Raw genomic sequence first — 23,345 nt, 5'->3', positions numbered from 1 at the left:
ATTGCCCTTGGGTCAAGTTTTCCTCTTCCATTACTATGAACATGTACAAAGGAGACACACCCAAAAATTCTAGGTTGAAGGTTATTTGTATGGATTATATGTGGGTAGAACGAGTTTAAGACTTCCATGGGGCTTTTTGAGGATAAAACAGTAGAAGGTAATCTATTAATCAAGTAAATGGCAGTGAGAATAGCTTCCCCCCAAAATCTTTTCGGAACATTATTTTGAAAAAGAAGTGCTCTAGTTTGATCTAATAAGTGCCCATTTTTCCTTTCTGCAATCCCATTTTGTTGAGGTGTGTTTACACATGAGGATTCATGGATTATTCCTTCCTTTTGACAAAAAGAATTTAGGGTATTATTGAAGTAATCTTTGGCATTATCAGACCTGATTATTTTTATATTAACCCCAAATTGATTTTTAATCATTGAAACAAACTGGAGAAAAACAGAGTTGACCTCAGATTTGTGTTTAAGAAGGAAAAGCCATGTTACCCTTTACAATCATCTATAAAGGTTATAAACCTTTTAGCCCCGAAAGTACTAGGAATATTAGAGGGACCCCACACATCCGTATGAACAAGATAAAATGGAGAATTGCTTACTTTATTGCTGATAGGAAAAGATACATGCTTGTGTTTGGCAAGCTCACACACCTCACAATGAAGATCTTCTAGATTTAAATTTTTAATCAAGGAAGGAAATATTAACTTTATGACCCAAAATGAAGGATGCCCGAAACGACAATGAAACAATTGGATTTTTTCTTTGTTGGTCATGGAGGATTCAGATATTAGAGAATGACTCTCGATGGGCAAACTCAAATCTTCCATGTAGTAAAGGCCATTCCATTCTCTAGCATGTCCAATCGTCCTCCCTGACTTCTTGTCCTGCAATATACAAGAGTTACTATGAAAAACTACATTACATAAGAGGTCCTTGGTAAGTTTTTGTATAGATATCAGACTTGTGGATAACTTAGGGACATGAAGAACATTTTTTAGTATTATGTTTGGGGTTATTTGGACATCTCCTTGTCCAGCTGCAGTTATGGGAGTCCCATCAGCTGTAGAAATTTTCTTGCTGCTAGGACATGGGAAATATGTGGAGAAGTGTTTAGGGAATGGTGTCATGTGGTCTGCGGCTCCAGAGTCTAATATCCAATAATGGGCAAATGGGGTATTTGAGACATTAAATCCACAAGAAAATGGAAACTTACCAGAGTATGTTAATGAACACGTACCTGTGGGTTTTTCCAATTTACTAAGCAAGGACCTTATGTTTCTAACTCCTCATGATTGAGTTGTACATATCCTTCTGGACTTTTAGGACCAGTAGCAACATAAGCCTGCCCCCCTCTCCTTGGAAGGCCTCCTTTGTGTCCCCAATCTTTACTTTGAGGTTTTCCATGTAACTTCCAGCATTTATCCCTTGTGTGACTAGGCTTGTTGCAATAGGTGCACCAAACTCCTTCATTTTTCTTCTCTGTGACGTGGCTTTGAGGACCTACTTTTTTTTGTTCTGCAACCATGACTGTTCCTCCAACAAGCATAGCTGAATTATCCACAATTGGGGTCTCTAGCATTAGACTCCTTCTACTTTCTTCACTCCAAATAATTGCCATTACTTCATTGAGTCCAGGAACCTTCTCCTTGCCTAATATTTGGATTCTGACTTGATCATATTCTTGGTTTAGTCCTACCAAGAAAACATACACCCGATCTTGTTCAATATATTCTCTTAGAATTGCTTAATCCTCAGAACACTTGGCCTTTATGACCCTATAATGATCTAACTCCATCAATAAAGATATGAGTTGATTAGCATATTCAGTGACAGTTTTAGTGCCCTGTTTGGCTGCCATTGTTTTTACTTTCACCTCATAAACCTGGGCAGCATCCTTTGCCTTAGAGTAGGTTTGCTCTATTGCAATCCATATAGCCTTTGCAGAAGTGAGGAACATGGATGTATCGCTGGTTTCTGGAACCATTGAGTTCCATAGCCATGCCATGATCATGGAGTCTTCTTCATCCCATGAATTGAATCTGGCATCTTCTTCCGCAGGGGCATCATCAGTGAGATGGCTGACCTTTCCTTTTCCTTTTAGAATGGTCTTAATGAGTTGAGACCATTTAAGATAATTTTTTCCATTCAATCTATAAACAGAATGAACATTCTGTAATTCTGTACTCTGGAACTTGTCTACATTTTCCATTTCAACCATTGCAAAAATGTGCAATTAAGGCACAAAAAAACGAAAAGATGATGTGCATGAAATGGAGGCTACGATGAAACTCTTGGATTGGGCAGCAATGAAGGCTGGGATGGAACTCTAGGGTTGGGCAGCAATGAAGGTTGTGATGGAACTCTAGGGTTAGGCAGCAATGAAGGCTGCAATCAAAACACACAGTCAGAGGCTCCCAAGGATCGGGAGCTCTGATACCATCTTGAATTCAAGAGAGAGAATATATTATTTTCTGTTATTTATCTCCTTACATGGATAAGATATATATACAAGAGTGAGCAACCTATTCTACGGAACAAATCCCTAAAATTGTGGGATTGTTATTCTAATAATAATAGCAAGATACAAGGAATATAACAAATTAAATACATGGAAATAATATTTAAAGTTTCCTAAAATATACTTTGACAATTAGGATAAACATGGACAATGGATAGCCTATTCTACGGAACAAATCCCTAAAATTGTGGGATTGTTATTCTAATAATAATAGCAAGATACAGGGAATATAACAAATTAAATACATGGAAATAATATTTAAAGTTTCCTAAAATATACTTTGACAATTAGGATAAACATGGACAATGGATACACAGCCAAAGACTCGAGGTACAACATGATTTGTTGTCCTAAAGATAGAAAAATTTGTTTCCACATGAATCACAATGAAACATTTGTTTGTCAACTTTTTGAAATAAATTTGGAAACGAAATTTCTAAGGTACTAAATGATGGATGAACTAAGCACAAGTGATATAACTAGATATTTTAGTCTTCTCAAATCTACGTTTCCCTCCATATTTTTCAAAGAGTCTATTGAATAATTTAAATTTGATGTATGCCTACTTGCAAAGTACCATCAGGTCACATATCCTCCTAGTAAAACAAAAAGTCTTCATATTTTTTATTTAGTTCATCATGACATTACGGGACCTACATCTAACTCTAGTATATCTGGTACTAAATGGTTTGTCACTTTTACTAATGATTGTACCCCTATTAAATTATTTTTCCTCAAAAAAGAAAAGTCGGACCTTTTTCCGTTATTGTTACATTCTTCCGTGTGATAAAAACACAATTTGGAAAGTTAATTAAATGTTTGGGTTCTTATAATGGGAGGCAACATGTCTAAATTTCTTTCCAAAAATGGTGTTGTTCAAATTAATCAAATGAATAAGAATCTTCTTTCTTTCAGATTAATCTTTTCAAGTGGTGGCAATTATTCAAAGTGTCATTATATACCCACCCACTCACCTATAACGAACAAATTCTGATAGTGCAGCTGCTGCAGCTTCCCTCTGATATTTCTGGGGTCGATGCAATGAGTTTTTCAAAAATAGACAAATATTTTGTACCTATATATCCAACAAGGAAAGAAAGTTGGTCAATCAAGTTAACACTTCTGAGGGCTACAATGTTTTACTAAATAGCTCTCAAGGAAAGAAAATGATTCCCAACAATATAACTTTTCCATCGTATTATTTGTAGAAAATGAGAGCAGAAGGTCAAATGCAAGACATTCTTAAAAGCAGAAAACAAAATACAGTCACTTCTGCTGGTTAGTCAGGTTCTTTCATTGATGTAGTCTATTCCATAGTCCAAATATCAGTGAAATCAGTATTCGTGAAGGAAAAAGGGTAGGAAGGTGACTGGGTGGAGCTAGAATAAGTAACCTATAAACAAAGAAAAGATGAGACACCTCCTATTGAAAAAGAAAAGGGAAACTGAAATTAACACCAAATCACAGACCACTATATTGATGACAATATTATTTTAAACAAAACAATCAGCTAAAGTAATCATTATATTCCAGTGATACCATCATAACCTATCCAACCCAATGTATGCCAAAAACTGATTTTGAAATATTGATTTCATTTCATTAGGAATGAAAGATATTCATGGGGCAGGCTAGTACTCAACAGCATCAAATAGCCTATTACGCACAGTCCTTCAAACTGAACTAAATAATATTAAATTATTGAGACTTGTCCAATACAAATAAAATAACAGTCAATTGATATAATTATCATAACTTTCAATAAAAACCAAGGCTTAAAACATATAAAAGCTTGCGTTGTTAAGAGAATAATCAAATGGTTCAGATTCGTATCTCCAACATGCATAACCACTAATAATCCAATAAAGAGAGAATTGAAGTCCAAACAGTTTATCAAAGAGATTACGATTTAAGATACAATGTCAACAACTTAATCATCATAAACTGAAAAGCCTTGACCTATCAAACAATTTCCAGAAATGGGTTTACTTGAAAAGGTGACTCAAGGTTTGATTTACATCTCCAACACCGACAACTAAAATTTTATCAATATATACTGGGGCTACTCCAAATATCCTATTAGCATTTTCCTTTTGGTCATATAATCATTAACTCATCGGGTATCCTGGATATGTAAGGTAATGCTTATACTAGTTAAGTATATTTGAAATAACATTACCTCTTTTGGTCGCTTTATAGATATGCAGCCTGCAATGTCTCCAATGAGACTAATCCACCTTTCATTTTCTGATAGTTCACCATCTCTAGCTAAAATCTAGATAAATGAACACTCTGTATTAATTTGAAGACCATATCTTATACCCTAACACGAAGCAATTTTAAATTTGTCTACCTTGCCCATCTCAAGGTCACCAACACATTCACAGAATGCCTGAAATGCAGTAAGAAGATTCCTGCACAAGAATGTAAGTGGAAATAACTGCTTTCTCTGAGTAGTTTTTCACGAATTTTATTTTACTTGTAATTTTTTTGGTTCCCCTGAAGATGCCAATTATACCATATGATATAATATCATGTTTGGAAAAAAAAAAATGGTAGGTCAGACCTTAAAACTCACTTTGTGGTTTTACCTACAGAATTAAAATATCTCCCCAATTCCATTGAAAATCATCCCAAAATAATATGAACTGTAGATTTCAAAACATACCCTTTTAAATTTATCCCTAACATTTAAATTTGAAAGTGTTATTTATACGTAAAACAAAATAAATTACAGACATACTTGATGGGCAACGCAAATGTAATGCTATCATGCAAGTGAAATTCCAGTGTAAACTCAGTGAACAGAAATAGGCAAAAGCAGAAGCACAGTTTCAAAGTGGTTACCTCAACGGTTCATGCTGACCAGAATAGGTTAAACCATGACAGCTTCCAAGTTGCAGTGTAAGCTCAGAAAGAACAGAAGCATAGTTTTGTTCAACGGCCCTTTTTCCAACTTTTCCCCCACCTCTGCATCAAATAATGTTTTGTAAAATTGTTGGATCATTTATGTATCTTAAAGCCAAAAGGCATTGCTGATAATGCAGACCTGAAGAAAGCAGTAAGAGCAAAAATTGCAGCTTGTAGTTTGCCATCTTCTGTATGACTGTCAACGGGACTATCCTCAACTCTGTCCACATCAGCTTTTAGAATCGGAATCTGGCTAAGGACAGATATCACATGTTCTAGAAACAAAACTGACAGTACCATGTGCTGAGAAAATGCCTGGAAAAAGTTGTACCCAAAAAAATCAATTAATTTATTAAAAAAACTCTTCAAATGGGAGTAAAGATGACAACATGAAACTCGTCTTCTAATAATATTTGAACATAAATGTTTCTCGGTCCATGTAAAAATTAAAATCAATAGTGTCATCACCTAATAGCTTAAACTTTTTGGGATAGTTTGTTCATAACATAGTGTTAATTAAAGCATATATGATCAAGTGTTCTAGAGTTCAATTAATGTTGCAACCATTGTTCTAATAGACGGTTAAATTTAAATTAAGAGCACCCAAAGCTTCTAACTGAAGATGCACCATTTTTTTTTTAAAAAAAAAGGTAGTGCTAACCATCACAATATTAATTGTCATCCTAGCTGTGCTGACAACACCACAATTAACAATCATATGCAACACCCTAATCCATAAAATAAATGAGAAAAAAATAAAAAAAAGTGGCGGACTAGACCACTACCCACCAAGAAAACCTATAACAAGGAAGTTGAAATCTTTCTCCAAAAATATCAGAATTTACAAAAGGTATACTATCCTATTGTTAGAGATATTATATTTAGTTTATATTGTGTTTATGTTAATTAGGGAAATATAGTCCCTATATGTTTATTAGGGAAACATGTTCTTATTTTATTTTATTTTATTCTTACATATTCATTTGTATTTGGGCTTAACCCATATTTCTTCTATTATAAATAGAGAACCCTATGTATGTATTTATCACAAGAGATTAATTCCAATATATAATTTTCACTATATTTAACACCTATCATGTAAACCACTGCAAAGTAATACAAAAATTGGTTAACTTATCCACTCTATAGTTCCCTCCCTAAAGATATTAGTGATATGAATCCTCATGTTTTTTACTTTTCCATGCAATTAAGCCATCTATTATGCAATCGTCATGTTCCACTTACTAGAATTGCTATAATTCTTGTCTGTTGCTTAATTAGTAGGGAAATTCGTAAAAGGTTAAGAAACTCTTAATTCTTGTATCTAACTAATATTTTATTCTGCAGAATGACATCCCAGTGTTGAACAAATATTGTATCCAACAGCCATTCTATTAGGGGCTGTAAAGCTTAAGAGATAGGTACCAAAGTGCAATGACAATAACGGAAAACTGAAATAACAGTTTATCTGTTATTAAAGGGAGAATAAATCAGGATTTAGGAGACTAATTGTTCACAAGGTTTTCCATACTCAATAGAGTTTGCAGACTCAGTTTGGCTGTGAAACATATTTTTCAGTCCCTCTCTGTGCAACTTACTCCAATTTAACCACCTAACTGACTACCTGGTAGAATTGCCATTACCCTAACAATCCTGCCTACAATAACCTATGACTGTATTTATTTCTATAAGCATAGATTTTCCAAGTCCTCTCTTTATATTCCTTATACCTAACCCCATATCTGTGTAGCATAACAGCAACAACTTTTAGAGCCCTATTTTCTTCATATCCAATCATTGCTTTGTGTAAATCAATTCTTGAATAAAAATGATCAGTGGACATTCTGTATAACAGTGGATTAAAGAACTTCATACTGAAAACAATGAGACTTACATAGAATGCATCCTGCATGGGCCATCCTCCACGTAACCTAGATATATCCTTTGTGATCGTATCCCTTCCAGCAGTAGCCAGGACTTCATCAAAAACAGTTTTTGAGCTAGTATTTTCAGCCAAAGAAGAAATCTTTAGCAAGTAAAGGATAAATTTGCCAGTAGAAAATCACAGACACCAGAAACATTGAAGTAAAATCAGAGACAGGTATGCATTATCAGTGAAACCCTAGCCTGTATCAGAATGATACCAAGACTATGTATGAGAAATACATAAGTGATGCAGAAGATCGAAAAAATTGATAATATGGGAAAATTCAAGAGTTACACATTCTCTCCCAGGTCAAAGCAAATTCCTTCCCATCTCACCTCTCAACCTCCCCCAGTTTATACTGTTTCTTTCCATCATACAACACAAGCACACCCCATGATCTAGCTTAGCTAGAATATTCACTCTCCTAATTTTGATCAAGTGCATTGCACATTTTCCTACTCCTTAGACACTGTCATTATTTAATAAGGGATCTATTAGTGAAAAGCTTGAAAACAACATATACCGATTATATATATGAGAGAGAAAAACAAACAAAACCTTCCTAACAAATTAAAATTATGACATGATATTCAACGAAATATGTCAACTTTAAAAATATTAAAAGGATACAGCTCCAAGAGTTTCCACACGCAAATGCTTGTCAGTTGCATGCACAACAGCAGAGATCAATGATTGGGTTGTCCTGTGGGCAAAAACATTATGTCATGTCACCATAACCTATGCTCAAAATTAAAAGTTCAAAAGACAGTACGATATCAACAAAGTTCAAGTAACATTGTGTTGGTGTATACACTATGCTTTAAACCTTGAGATATCAATTTCAGTCAATTCCCCCCCTCTCTTTGTAACAAATTCAACAACAGCTTGAATAGCCCCTTCAGCTGACTGCTTGATCTTATCACATATAGCAACTGAGCAACCATGCAGTGTAGCCACCATCTGTACACCAGTGCCAACACAGTTATTAAATGTAACATAGATATGATCCATACACACGCAGAAGAATCAAAGACACTTACCTCCTCTTTTGTCAACAAAATGCAGAGGGAGGAAACAATCCTGTTGAAAACTTCTGATGGATCAATAGAAGTATCCTGCATATATATACAAATATACATGAAAACCAAGTGCTTTGGTCTCACTTATTCTGACACTATAAAATACAAGATGGAAAAAACAGAACAAAAAGCAAGGAAATAAAACAAAGTGGTCAGTGAACTTACATTCCTCAATATGGCTATAACATCCTCAAGAGAAGATAATGCACTGTATGACAATTCTATAACCTCAGCAGATATAGATGAACCCGCAGGTCTTGGAAGTGAAAGAGAGATGCTAAAGAGTAAATCAATAATCTGCACAAAAAACAATTAATTAGACTATTTAAGAACAAGTCCACAATATCCTCCCTACAGAAGTTAAGCACAGAGCATGCACATTATAGAATATAGACCATACTATATCCCTGAAACTATACAAATACTGAATGCCTTTTTCTGTAAAGGAGCACAACTTCTCATATACTACTTACTTGTGCAGATACTTTTCGGACTTCAGAATTTGGGTCTGCACATCGTGGAAGGTACATTATAACCCTATCTCCCAAGCACAGAGCTTCTCGACTTGGCAGTACAAATACAGCTGGTGGTTGATAAGAAAAACTATACTTCAGAATATATGAAAGAAGAGCAATTCAATGGTATCTAATGGAAAAACATATTTACATGGCAGTTTAGAAAAATTCCTAAACAGAGTCCTGTCGATTTGCTTGTTATGTGCACAACTCCCATGGCAGCCCAGTGCACAATACCCACTAACACAAATCATGCGAAACTTTAGAAGCATCTCATGTACAGCAAGGCAGCCTCTTTTCCTCTGATACTCAATGGGCGAACAGACAAATTGATCAATTTGCCTCAAGATAAGCATTAGTAGTTCTGCTCGACTTCTTCCATCTTCTCCCCTATATATTAAATTTTTACTAATCAGCACGAGAAAGAAAAAGTAACTATACATGCACAGAACGACCAGATAGAAATGACAAAAAACGTTCATGACAAAAACTGACTGGCAGGTGTGTTTAGAAGGAGTGCGATAATGATGTTATGTTTGCAGTGAACAAGATGCGGAACCAACAACAAACAAGAACTGATAGCCCAGGATGGAATTAAAAACAGATCTAATAAAAGAGAAACAATTTTATTTAATAAATCAAAACTTTTTTTTAAATGACCAATAAAAATAAAATGATGCACAGTTGACACGGTTCTAAAGAAAACAACAAAGTTGAACAATGTTCAAAAGAACTGGTAATATAACAAACTAGAAACTTAAGCAGAATAAATAATAAAAAGATTTTAACTTAAATTACCCAGAGAGAAGAATTGCACATAAAAGGGTAATCAAGTTGTCTATAAGGGGACTGACAACCTCAACTGGATCATTTGGTATAGCAAAGAACCCCAATGTGGCCTGTCAAATTCATCAGGAAACTTGGATGATTAAATAACCCAGAGAGAAGAATTGCACATAAAAGGGTAATCAAGTTGTCTATAAGGGGATTGACAACATCAACTGGATCATTTGGTATAGCAAAGAACCCCAATGTAGCCTGTCAAATTCATCAGGAAACTAGGATGATTAAAAGGTAGGATTAAAAATAAATCAAATGAAACCCACATACCTTCATTACATGGTTCCTAGTTTCAACTGTTAGCTTTGGTTCCACAGAGACCAAAGTGGTGCAGGCACTTATAGCAAGGGCCTAAATATAAGAAATCACATTAGCAAACTGACATACTCTCAGCTTTAAATGACCGTCTTCATCTTAGGCATAACTCAATTTCATATACCTGAGTACGCAATAGGTCATTGTAATCAGCAAAACCATCTTCATCATCCCGACCCATTAAAGTTAAAATATAATCAAGCAGTTGGTCCCTTCTTTTCAGTGGAAATGGTGAGCCACTTTCAGCAGCATTAATAACAGCATTACCTGCAATAAATCAAGCTCACAATTAATCAAACAAAGTCAGTCATAAAAATTATTCATTAAACATAAGCAAATCATGAATAACATGATTTCTACAACTATTGTATATGGGGCATAATAACCACAACTTTCACAGATGTTCACTTTCTAAAGTAGGTTTTGTAGCAATCCCTTTTTTTGCATAAATTCAAGTCAAGTGAGAAGAAAAAAATAGAAGATAAGTTTTCATGACAACCATATCAGCAGTTAAAAAATGAAAGGGATAAGAATGAGAATGAAAAATAATAAAACTCTGAAAAGATAACTATAAACCTAGTAAATCAATTGCTGTGATGACCGCTTGCTTTGCTTTGGGATGACGCACATGAAGAAGTCGTGAGAGCACATTGGTGCCCTGCCCACAAATAAATGAAACGATGTAATCAACTTTCCCTTACTACAAACATATGCAAATAAGCAAAAAAAACGCACTTACAGGAAAGGAGAAACTCAACCTACACTTCGTTTACGATTTTGTTCTTTCATGCATAATTTGAACAGAAGAGTAAACCAGGACACAATCCTTTTTTTTAAAATAAAAAAACCTAAGTTCTGATATAGACTGGTTCTATAACTTTCATTGGTTTTCAAAAGGCAAATTAATGAAACTGTTTAGAAAATTGTTTTTCTTAAAAAAAAGTGGAATTTAAAGTTAACTCAACTCACTAAAATTAGCTTGTAAGGTGAAGTTTACAATCACTTATATACTCTAGTCGATGTAGGACTTTCAATACACCCTCCTTACGCTAACGAGGACAACAACAATAGCAACAGAACCACAACCTGGAGTCACTTCAAGCAACCCCAATAATTAAAAAAAAATGGCTGACTTCAAGTAATATCTAATACCAACTTAAAAGGATTAATATGAAAGAAAGAAGATGGTTGCTGGTTAATTAATTTGAAATAGTATATCAACTTCTATATATAGAGAACTCAAACCCTAAAGTAATAATTACAAGAGATCTCTAGAATTTGCTAACAACTTCTAGTAATACATTTAATACTGTTGTAATTAGAGAAAATATCTATAGAATCTTCTTAATTAGAGAAAACAACTATAGAATCTTCCTAATTAGAGAAAATATCAATAGGATCTTCTAGATTATTTTTCAATATATTGTTTCTTTATTTCCCTTTTTAAGAAGATTAGATTGCTACAAATAGAGGTAAGGAGAATGTAATTGATATGAATGAAAATATCGATCTTGGGAGCTCTATTTCCGCTACAATAGTACCCACTGTTGTCGTCCAATATCCTATCATTTATGACTCTTGATATGAAAGCTTATAAAGAAGAACTCGAGCGCTTGAAAGCAATGGTTGAATCAATGAGTATGCCCTTTGAATCATGTCCCATTTGATTGCACTATATGCATTTAGTATTTGGTCTCTTCCAACATCTGAATAGAGGGTGACCGATTTTGCCACAGTGTTCACAAGAAGGGTAATTTTTCTTTTAATCCTTTCTTTTGTTGTAATTATTTGCACTGCTTTGACTGTTGGCTGAATGATTCTTCTTGTAGTTTTTTGCTTATTGGCTCTTGACTAGAAGAGCACCTTCAATAGCATAATCTTCCGTCATCAATCTTCGTTGCTCTTGGGCCTGGAAGGCATGTATCACTTCAACAAGAGTGATTTAGAAATATTCTCTGTGTTCTCCAAAGAAGCAATACATGCTTTATACCTTTCTAAAGCCGTCACCAAAATTTTCTCAACAATTATAGAATCTGCAAAATTACTTCCTAATAATTTTATCTTGTTGGCAATACCCAACAATTTGTCTAAATACTTCTTGATAGTGTCAGACTCTTTCATTCTCTCAAGTTCAAATTCTCTTATTAAGTTAAACACTTGCATGCTTCAAATTTTTTTATCTCCAGTATATTCTATCTTTAGATAATCCCAAATTGCTTTTGCTGATTTGAGAGTCATGATCCTAGTAAAGATGGTTGCAGAGATGTCAGCATAAAGACATGACTTTGCTTTTGCTTTTCGGGTTATCTTCTCCTTATGATTTTTTATTTGGGCCACAGTGGGATTGTCTGGCAACAAAAGATTTCAAAATCTTCTTCTATGGCTTCCCAAAGATCTAAAGCTTCTAGGTAAGCCTCCATTTTAACAGCCCAAAGATCATAATTTTCTTCATTGAAAATTGGAAGAGCTACTTGGGAAAAGCTTGATTCATAATCCATTCTAAAGGTCCAGTAAGAAAAAGAGCTCTAAATACCAGTTGTTGGTAATTTATAAGAAAGCAGAATTCCTTTAATAGGGAACAAAAATGAACAGAAACAAACGGGCAAAAAATATTGAAGGAGAACAATGAAAACTTGCTTTATTAAATCAGAAAACATTACAATTTATAAAACTTGAAAAAAATAACCACCCACTAATAATGTGTTCCTAGAAATAGGCCATTAAATAAAATGCATGAATCAGATATAACAACCCTAACTGATTCCTTAAAATTAGGGAAACAATGACAATTAAAAAAATAAAATAAAACAGAATTAAAAGGTGGAAATGTTTCAGTCCTGAAGCATTTTTCTAACAGGTAAGTATCTTTTCCTGGTTGAATCATATTAACAGTGAATTTCTTTTTAACCGACATTCGCTTTGCTGATAACTCTATCGATTTGCAGCTTTCAAATGCACACCTTTGAGATGGATGAACTTTGCTTTGCTTGCTATGAATCTTTGCTCAAACTAATGGTTATTTTAGATATATGGCTAAGCTATCATTCTAGCTATTCTATCCAGATTCACCCTCTCTGGATTTCTTTTCCAACTACTTAAAGCTTAGTACACTTCAACTTGGGGGTGCTAGAAATAAGACATATTTATAATGATACCATTTTAACATATTTGGGAATATCCTACATTCTCTCAGGATTTATTCTTTTATATTTTGTGAATTGTTTCCTTATTTAATTAGGACATTTGTAATTGTAGGGATATCAACCAAATTTCATTAGAATCTCATTTAATAGAAATAAGAGATATTTATAATGATACGATTTTAACATATTTGGGAATATCCTACATTCTCTCAGGATTTATTCTTTTATATTTTGTGATTTGTTTCCTTATTTAATTAGGATATTTGTAATTGTAGGGATATCAACCAAATTTCATTAGAATCTCATTAATAGGCTTATAATATCATGTATCTATTGTCATTTGTATCTATTGTAATCAACTTATATAAAATAGACTCAGTCCAATACTTTAGACACACAGTTCCACATCTCTAACATCATTTTTCTTTTTAAACAGTACCTAATTATAACTGCGTCTAAACAGAACTGAGAATGGTTCCAAATGAAACATTAATTATTCCTTAAGTATCTGATCAGAAATAAAGCAAGACAACAAAGAAAAATGCAGAGAAAAAAAATGACCTACAACAAGGGCATTTATTCTGGCTTCAATAACTGTTGATGGGGCATACTTTGCAGCATATCCATACATTAGTGCCAAAGCAGCATGAATGTCATCAGACTCTTCCGTTCTGAAACTATCTGAAAATAATGACAGGATCCTGCAACAAATAAAAGCTACAAATAGATAAGACAGTCTGAAACTATACGAATCTTGAGAAAAGAAAAATCAAAAACAGAGCATTCAGCAGGTAAGTTAAGGAACACTTGCAATGATGAAAAACAGAGCATTCAGCAGGTAAGTTAAGGAACACTTGAAATGATGAAAATGTTAATGTTCAATGACAGGAGATAAAGATCTATCTCTCTCCAAGCTGGTATCATGTTCTTATGCAAAACTTACTGTTCAATAAACAGAGCATGTATCAAATAAAAACGACAAATTCTGAATGTAATATAATCTTCGAAAGGAAAAGGAAAAAAAAAAAATCATTTTAAGAAGACCTGATGGAAGGCTAGGTAACGGACTCAAGACAGAATCGGGATTTGGCCTGATATGAAGGCAAGGGAAAAACAAGGGAGAAAAACAAGAAGGGAGGGAACGTTATTAGGAAATGTGCATGACGTGATTGAATAAAAAGATTTGGGAACAGAGCAAACCACTGAAGAGATTAAAATCCTATTAGCATTCTATAGTTTCCTTTTCCTGCTAAAGAGGATCTATGTAAATAGATTCCTCGGTTTCTGATGCCATTTAAATTACTAATAGAAACAGAAAAGTTCCAGTAATATTATGGTGATATAAAAGCATGGTTACTGTTTTATTTGAGATTATTATACAAGGAGCAACAATTTCATAAGCTATCATTAAAAAACTTAAGGTTTTGAATTCCAATGTGAAAACAAAATATAAAGGAGAGAAAGGAGGATGAAAACAATTCACACGTGTGGCAGTAAAATCTGAATATCAAAACTTCATCAAATAACATTTTGAAAAAAAAAAAAAAGGGTATACACTCAATCCTACAAATCAGGCATAAACCTCTGAAATATGCCTTGCCCAACATTGTCTAAAATGTCCTTCAGCTTGTCCAACACTGTATCCAAGTGTGATGCAGCAACCTTAATAAATAGAAAGTATGTTTAAGAAGCAATAGGAAAGGAAAAGGAATCCAACAAGATTAAAATAAATAAAAAGATTAAATCACCAATCCCATTGCTTTTGCCAATCCAAGTCTGTTTGTTGGAATTGCAATGTTTGCCTGCTTGTACATCCAATCTATTTTATCACGGACATAAGCTCTTTCGTTAACCTTTTGAAGCAGAATGCCTAGGCACCTGTGTTCAAGTACAATACCTTTTTCACACCTTTTCCAATCTTAAGTAATGGTAACTTGAATTTTCAAAAGGCACGTGCATGCAGAGGACCAAATTGGAGAATCCATGGTTATGCCAAAAGTTGGAAATAAAATACTGTGGTATATGGGTGTTTATGCACAGACTAGTAATAATAATAATATAAAAAAAAAAAAAAAAAAAAAAAAAAAAAAAAACATAAAACTCTTTGCTCATCTTTTTCAATCACTTCTCATCATAGGCTTTAGAATTCTTACAAATGCAAATTTAGGCCTAGGCTCAACTCGTATGACCGACTTGGGGTTTTTCCCAATACACCCACTCACATCCAGCACTATTAGGCTTCGTAAACAGATAATACAACAAGTGACTCTTTTAATTGATCTAGAATAGATTCTCATAACATCTTACGAAGTAGCTTTAGGCTTAACTCAACCCGCTTAATAGGTAAGGATTTCCTCCATTTATATAGTGTACTTTGACATTGTCTCTAAATGCTGTGGATTTGCTTTTTTTCCCAACAAGAACATTTCTGAAATCAGCATGACAATTTTTAATTAATAGAAGGAAACCACTAATGTAATATATTGCAGTCAAAAATTGAATTGATTCCCCATTTGTTCTTGTACTCCAACTGTTTCTTTCATTACAGATTTGATCATTTAGGGAAAGTATTGAATTTTCCCTAAGGCATGTGGACTAGTTTCTGTTGACTGAATTTATTGGTTTTGACAGAACGAAAGAAACCAATGTGCACGGCAATGTGTAATATTTATGCTACTCTTTTGTGCATCAAGTTGGATAACAATTCTTACATCTTTATGAAAAATTCTTTTGCTGTGCATTTCATTTTGAGAAAATAATTAGCCATCTTTTGGCTTGTACTAGTAAAGTTCATGGTCATTGTTTTTATGACATTGTCTATCTAAGATTATTACCCTTTAGGAATAGTTCCCCTATTTTTCATTATCTTTAAGGACTTTTACCACATTTTCTTATTTCACTATTTGTTTTCCTAATTAGATGGGATCATGATAGTAATGGGAACAATGAGAAGGCATGTAAAGATTATTATAGAAGGAAAACTAAAGGGTGCAGTGGAACAATAAATAAAGAGGTGGAAGTGGTGTAGTGGAATAATAAAGAAATGAAGAGATGGAAGCTTTGCAGTGGAACAATAAATGAAGAGGTGTAAGTGGTGCACAATAATGGAGGCAAATGAATATGTGTTTTTGGAGTGAGAGTTGGTCTATATAATTAGACCAATCAAATCCTTTGAGGGACACACTTTTCTTAAGAAGTTGGAGTTGTAAATGAGTATTATCTCACGGTAAAGGAGAGAGCACCTTTGTATGTGTTTTCTGTTTTTTTCTAAACAATAGAGATAGCCCGAACACGACATTTAATCATTGGTGCTTTGAGTCTCCTTTTTCCAGGTCTCTTTCTTTTATGTTTTGTTCACGTATCAAAACAAACTGGTCTGACCTGCCACATCTGAAGAGAAGGGGAACTATAGAAAGTACAGTGAGTTCTTTGGAAAGGTTGGCCAACAAGCAAGGAAGAGTTATGGCAAAGATGAAGACAGAATTGTCTATAAGCAAAGATATCTATGGGACATAAAGGAGATTAAAGTACTTCTTCAAGACATCAAGAAAGGAAAGAAAAAGGTAATGACAGGTTTGGATATTGTGAAAGATAGCTTACCGGATGTATAGGATAATCTCCTTTGTGTAGAAAATACAAATAGAATAATGTATTTATAATAATGAGAATGTGGGCTAAGTCCAGATACAAATGAATATGTAAAAATAACATAATTAACATAGAAAATATGTTTCCTTAATTAAAGAAAATCAGAGAACATGAAAATAAGACAAATATGGAAACACCACAATATGATAGATTGATGAGTTAATGAAGATTTACAAAAAAGATCTCAATTGATAAAATTTGGTGTTCTATGACAAGTCTCCTCTTGTTTAACACCTCTTATAGTTTTTTGGGCACCAACTGTGCATGAAGTGCATCAACAGACTGATTCATGGATATACCAAACTTTTAGAATGTCCCAGGGTAAAGAACATGTTGAAGTTGAGTTTATTGTTGGGTCTATATTCATTGATGATGGAGTTGGCAAGGAAATTGCAACTGAGATTAGAGCAAATTTTGCAAGCAGCAAAGCCATCTATCTAGTTTCCCATGAAATAATTTCATTGAACTGTGTTCAAGAATATAAAAAAGACTGGCACGGGGAAAACACTTCTGCCATTAAAGATCAATTTTCAGAATTTAACCTTGAGGACAAGGTTGTTCCGGCAGCTGTGGGTATTGTTAGGAAGGGAAATATGGAGATAGAGGAATGCACATTACACAGGTGTTCCGGGGCTATCATTTTGGTATTGAAAGTCTTTGACTTCAGTGACAGGGAATAACCTGTGTGAAAGGATTTTCCTTTGTAAATATTGTTCTTTAACAGATAATAAGTGAATAATTCAGTTTGAGAGTTTATCTCTTGTTCTTCTTTGTCTTGTTTTTATGGTCTTTGTTTCAAAGGTGCCTAATAATTTAACAGACAAACAATGATGAATCATAAGCTACTAATTTCATATTCTGCAGTGAACCTGAATATTACCAGTACATATACAATTTCATCTGCCTTATTTTGTATATATAAGATAAAATTTAAAGCAAGCAACTTCTCAAGTAACAGAAAGCAATATTTAACATGTGTTTCTATTCCGTGTACAAAAGAGAACACTTAATGTTAGAGCATTATACCGGTGCAGAAGCGCAGTGTGTTGATCATCAGAAGCATAAAGTTCATAATGTTTGGCAAAAACATTTCCAAGAGACATAACCCAATCTGCATCTTGAATCACATCCAAAGATTCTGCAAGAAACTGCAGCCCAAAAATAGAGATCATACATTAGCTTTGAATAACCACAATTTGTATACTGATCCATCATTGTGCTTTTTCTTATCAACATAAACAATTTGAAACATGTTTGATCACTTCAGTAGAACTATCATAATGCAGTTCACAATTAACCTATTTGAAAAAATATTTCAGTTGCAAACAAACTATAATACTCCACCTACTTGAACAAAAATAGCTCATGCATTGATCAGGAAGTTTGCCTTCATGACAAATACTTCTTACAAATTATAGAACTATTTATTATACAGTTGAACAACGTAAGGGTAGGATGTTAAGCAATTCATTCACACTCACATTGATAATCATGTCATCCCAAGTGTCTTGATATGATGGATCCTGCTTTAAGTCTTCTGTATCACTAACATATGCCTTCATCTTTGGAATCTAGAGCTTACCCAAATAGAGAAATTAATTACACTTTGGTCTATAATAATCATCCTGAAATTTGAAGTTATAATGTAACTGATTCAAAATAGCATATTACAACAAAACTATATTTTAAAATGAACATAAGTATGTGAAGCTTTTTGGTTATTTATCAATAACAAACAGAATTATGCAGGCAGACACATTAGATACAAAACTATAAAACTGCTAAAGTGTTTTCCTCATCTAAAACTTTACAAGACCAGAAAGCCAAGCAAAGCACAAAATTTTATCATTCAACATTCCCAGAATATTTGAATGACTTTGTTAAGTGTCTAAATTTCCCTATTTTTCTATGTTAATATTACTTTTTTAGGATAGTTTAGCTTTTAATTTCCTAGAATTAAGATAGATTAGTATAATTAGGATAAAAATAGGTTTTAAATAGAAATAGTATTAATTTTGTGTTTTTAGATAATAAATAGTATTTTTTTTATTAAATAATATTTTTTTCTCTTTACTTCAAATGTCATATTAATTTTTGCTGTTATAGATTTCCATTTTCTCTTTTTGCTGATTTACCCTATATCTTTTATTTTTGCAGATCAGCCCATAATCAATTGGGCCAATCAAGCTGGGCCCGTGCTGATAAGAAGAGGCGTTATTTCTGCACTGCAATGCTACTGCCTTTGCAAAGGAATTGAACTTGGCTGCTTGGGCTAAAGTAGTCAATTGGGTAAGTGGGCTGATGCACTGGAACTAAACCGTGGATGGGCTAAAGCCAATAAAGTAAAAGTGCTGCAATGAATTAGTAATGCGGTGCGTTTTGGCAGTTGCTGCCATTTCCTTCATTTTCATTCGTGCAAGAGAGAGCTCAATCAGATTGGGGTTTTCTCCAATTTTCCCAACCCTCGAGCTAGGGTTCGTCAAGCGTAGAGAGAAGAGGTACTGTGACGAAGCAGCAACGCGAGCTCCATGGGCCATTTTTGAAGAAGCCCATAATGATGATGACCGAAGGAAGAAGCCCATAATGATGATCGGACCAGAATGTTGATCGGATCGATAGCTGGTTGACGGTTGAAGAGAAGAAAGGTTCGAGTCAGTTAAAGATTAATTCGAGACTCTTCCAAGATGTAATTGATTCTTCCCCCCTTTCCCCTTTTTTTTCTTTCGTTTTTCTACCTTTGAACTTTTCCTATAAAAGGAAGTCTTTGTAATGAATAATGGGTGTGTACTGGGTGACAGACGGTGTACTTAGCTTAGGTTTTTCGCTTTCTCATGCTCTAGTTTAGATTTCAAAGCTTTCGTAGGGTAGATACACTGTTTTCTTCGTTACTGGATTTTGTGGAGGGTTCTCGCGTGGGTGACAAGCCGTGAGGTTCCCCTTTGTGATTTTCGGTACAATTTTTGTATTTCAGTTCTCCAATTTTCAAATACAATTCAGTTCTTTTATCTTCTTTGCACAATTTTATGCTTCATGATCTTTTAATTTTGATTCACGCACTTGGATTTACTTCCTTGCTTCATCATTGATTTTACATTACAGTTTTGAATTCTGAGTTGCTTTACATTCGTTTATGGTTCCTTTATAATTCCAGCATCTGATTTGGTCATGGAATAGGTAGAAATGATATTTTAGGTTCCTTTATGATTCCAGTTTTAGACCCATTGTTCTATATTCACTTTTCTTTCAATTTTATTTTGTCTTAATTCTGTTTCGATCTTTTAACATTGTATATACCTATTAGAGTTTGATTCTCTTCCCATTAATCCTTGCATTTTCAATTCATAATCATGCATTACTGGTTCTCGTGCATTTACCCCTAAGTTTCTTTGTTTTCCATATTCAGGTTTTAGCATATTAGGTTTTATACATCCTTCCTTCATTGCATATGTTTTCTAGGATTAGACAATTGTTTTCTTTAAACTGGTTTTCATACATCATTCATTCAGATAGGTTAAGTCATGCATCTGCATTTAGGTTCTTTTATTTTTAATAATTCATTTTTCTTTCCCCACTTAGTTTTAGTTTTATTTTTTTAATAATTAGGCTATAATTCTACATTTCTACACTTAACAAGAACCAAGTCCTTGGATTAGACCCTAAGTTACCCCTATACTACATTAGTGGGGAATTTAGGTTTGTTGAGCTTTAATGCGACTAAAAAGCCGGTCAACAGACTTCACTTAAGGAGGCTTATATAGGCTTATTACAATAATTACACATAAATAGAGAAATTTAGATTCCTCTAAATCTGAAATGGCTGGCCTATAAATCCAATATATTCACCTATAAACTATACTATTATAAATAGAAGATAATTTATTACAATTTCAACAACAAGCACAATTAAGATATGTAAATGCAAGACCATCACCAATATTTATTTGCTCAAATTTGACATGCTTCAATAATGATGTATAACCATAAAACTTGACTGATTGTCAACCTCTAACAAAAGGTAAAGAAATTCACAAAGCACTAAATATTTAAACCAGATAACATATAATTTTTAGCAGAAAATGTTACCTCATCCTGCCAAAACAAATTAATATTTTTTGGGAATAGAGGTGCCAAAAGACATAGAACCTGCAGAAAATATGTTTACATGTCATCCAATGGAATGTGTGCAACTAAATTTGAAAAAAAAAAAAAGCTTAGTGAATGACACCATCAACAATAAAAAGAATTCATCAAATACTTATTAAAATAACATTCCAGATAGTTTGAGCAACCATGCCGAAGAATTGAGACCTGGCCTCAATACAATGGCACTTTTATCATCGTGTGTAAGATATATATTTAAAAATGTATAAAAAATCCTTAAACATAACAAGTACATAATGTAAATCCAAATTAAAAGTACATTTCTTAAACTGCCATTGTCAAAATAAAACAATTATAAATCACTGTCATCATATATTAGTTTCCATTATTTAGATTTAGAAAAATACCACTATCAATCTCATCAGGTTCTTAAAATGATTCGGAAATAGAACACTTTCCCTCTTTGGTTTCCAAGATCATAGTCACTTCACCAATTGTAGTTTTATTGCATATAAATATTTTAAAGATATGAACATTTTTCCAACATGTATCAATGATGTATCCAAAAGTATCAGTGTTATAACATGTGAAACAAATAAAATATTGAAGCTTCACAGATTTTGATACTTCATTGATATGTACCAATGAAGTAGAGTATTTGGATTAGACTAACCAAATTGAAGTATAAGTATTTCATAGATTTTTTATAAGACACTTCTTGGATATTTCTAGTATACTTCCAAATACAAATCGAAAAGGTATTGAATCTTTTCGCATCTAAACTTTAAATTTTTATTCTAGGATATGGTTTGCTTGCTTCAAATAGTATCTAAAAAGTTTATCTTGAAGCTTCTTGAGCTTGTCCTATGTTCGGTCATGTTATGATAAAAATTGGAGAACAAATTCCATCTGTCTTTGGAAAGAAACAATGTATCCAAAAAAGACCTAATATTTGATTATATGTTCTCCAACCTTCAACGTTTGTCTAGAAAAGATGAAGGTATTATTGTATAAAAAAGGACAGACAAGGTTGATGAACATTTGTGGAGATATATCCACATGATGATAGCTGTTGTAATTAGAAAAAATATCTAAAGAATCTTCTTAATTAGAGAAAATATCTATAAAATCTTCCTAATTAGAGAAAATATTTGTAAGATTATTCTGGATTATTTTTCAGTATATTGTTTCTTTATTTCCCTTTTTTAGAATATTAGATTGCTACAAATAGAGGTAAGGAGAATGTAATTGATATGAATGAAAATAATAAAGTCACTCTCTTTTCCAAGTATAGTGTTGGGCTTCTTGATTTGGCAAAGTTCACTTTTGAGGAACTAAACTTAGAAGCTATGTGTTTTCTAAATGATGATAACAGAGGATAGAAGAATGATACATTTAGCATTAGACAGTAATTTAGCAAAGCTTCTAAAGTGTGTAGGCTATTATAGAGTCAATACTTGTTAAGTTATACGAGAGATGTTTTTTTTTATACAATAATCGGAGAAGAAATATCTAGTTCCTAATAGCATTGACGAAACTATTCAACAAACATGTTAACTTCTTCAGGTTTTAGCCCAAAGCTAATAAAAATTTATTTTTTTGTCCATGAATGTTAGTATATATACGGAATTACAACATTAAAAAAAAAGTCATGCTGAAGACCTCTCTATGTGACAATATATATCAAAGAAGAATTTATTGAGAAATATCATGAAGATATTAAGGGATGTCATTAGCTCACTGTCAAAATTTGAGTGGCCAATTGTTCCCTTGCCAGAGGATTATGCAAAAGCACCACCAAGCGAGCAAGAAGTTCCTGCATCAAGCATAAATTATTCAACCAGGCAATATGTGCTGATACAGGAAACAATGGTTCTTTTTTAACAATTAAAAGTGAATTATAAATATTAAAAAAATTCAAACTATTAGTGATATCATACCTCAGCAATTGGTATATCAGGACGGGTTTTACACTCACTCAACATATCGTTGCTATATGACCTATGCCGCCACAATTCTGAGATACACCTGCACACCTGTAAAGTAGTAATGATGTCATTTCATTTGCCAAAGAAAAAATTCTGCAAAAGTAAAAATTCAATTTTGCAATGAATTTATATTTCCAGACTATTTGCAAATCATACAATGAATGGATAAAATTAATCATGCATCTAAAAATCAAGTTGAAATGCCCGACACAACTTTTACCGTGGCCACAGCACCAGTGTAGGTTCGTGGAATAATCATCCTCAACAGAAAAGGCCAAAGAATATGCTGTACAATCCAATATCAATTCAAAAGAATTTGTGGGTAAAATTAGCAAATAGAGAATTAAAAGAAATAA

At 33.3% G+C, this 23,345-nt stretch overlaps 1 protein-coding gene across 13 annotated transcripts in view; it reads right to left on the bottom strand.

Moving 5' to 3' along the window:
- Positions 1-23,345, bottom strand: part of LOC106757407 (protein SHOOT GRAVITROPISM 6) — a 48,183-nt gene that overhangs the window by 15,868 nt on the left and 8,970 nt on the right. For 8 of the 13 annotated variants that reach the window (XR_002667352.1, XR_002667353.1, XM_022779240.1 and 5 more), the window contains 25 exons: positions 23,210-23,275; positions 22,942-23,037; positions 22,743-22,817; positions 20,984-21,043; positions 18,382-18,471; positions 17,927-18,048; positions 15,001-15,130; positions 14,820-14,914; positions 13,818-13,953; positions 10,686-10,767; positions 10,234-10,376; positions 10,065-10,145; positions 9,753-9,853; positions 9,106-9,344; positions 8,913-9,022; positions 8,605-8,736; positions 8,401-8,475; positions 8,187-8,320; positions 7,991-8,063; positions 7,328-7,459; positions 5,573-5,748; positions 5,371-5,493; positions 4,877-4,937; positions 4,703-4,798; positions 3,498-3,598 (listed from right to left, as the gene is read on the bottom strand). Coding sequence is in view for 11 of the 13 variants with exons in the window: in XM_022779240.1 (XP_022634961.1) it covers positions 3,498-3,598; positions 4,703-4,798; positions 4,877-4,937; positions 5,371-5,493; positions 5,573-5,748; positions 7,328-7,459; positions 7,991-8,063; positions 8,187-8,320; positions 8,401-8,475; positions 8,605-8,736; positions 8,913-9,022; positions 9,106-9,344; positions 9,753-9,853; positions 10,065-10,145; positions 10,234-10,376; positions 10,686-10,767; positions 13,818-13,953; positions 14,820-14,914; positions 15,001-15,130; positions 17,927-18,048; positions 18,382-18,471; positions 20,984-21,043; positions 22,743-22,817; positions 22,942-23,037; positions 23,210-23,275 (2,729 nt within the window). In the remaining 2 variants the exon portion in view is untranslated. Of the gene's footprint in view, positions 1-3,497; positions 3,599-4,702; positions 4,799-4,876; positions 4,938-5,370; positions 5,494-5,572; positions 5,749-7,327; positions 7,460-7,990; positions 8,064-8,186; positions 8,321-8,400; positions 8,476-8,604; positions 8,737-8,912; positions 9,023-9,105; positions 9,345-9,752; positions 9,854-9,891; positions 9,993-10,064; positions 10,146-10,233; positions 10,377-10,685; positions 10,768-13,817; positions 13,954-14,819; positions 14,915-15,000; positions 15,131-17,926; positions 18,049-18,381; positions 18,472-20,983; positions 21,044-22,742; positions 22,818-22,941; positions 23,038-23,209; positions 23,276-23,345 lie in introns of all 13 variants that reach the window. The other 5 variants (XM_022779242.1, XM_014640075.2, XM_022779239.1 and 2 more) reach the window with 4 other exon arrangements.

The sequence above is a fragment of the Vigna radiata genome, chromosome 3 (genome assembly GCF_000741045.1).
Source record: "Vigna radiata var. radiata cultivar VC1973A chromosome 3, Vradiata_ver6, whole genome shotgun sequence".
In the NCBI taxonomy this organism is placed as follows: domain Eukaryota; kingdom Viridiplantae; phylum Streptophyta; class Magnoliopsida; order Fabales; family Fabaceae; genus Vigna; species Vigna radiata.
Note: the sequence above shows the minus strand (reverse complement) of the source record. Positions and strands in the feature narration are given on the sequence as shown.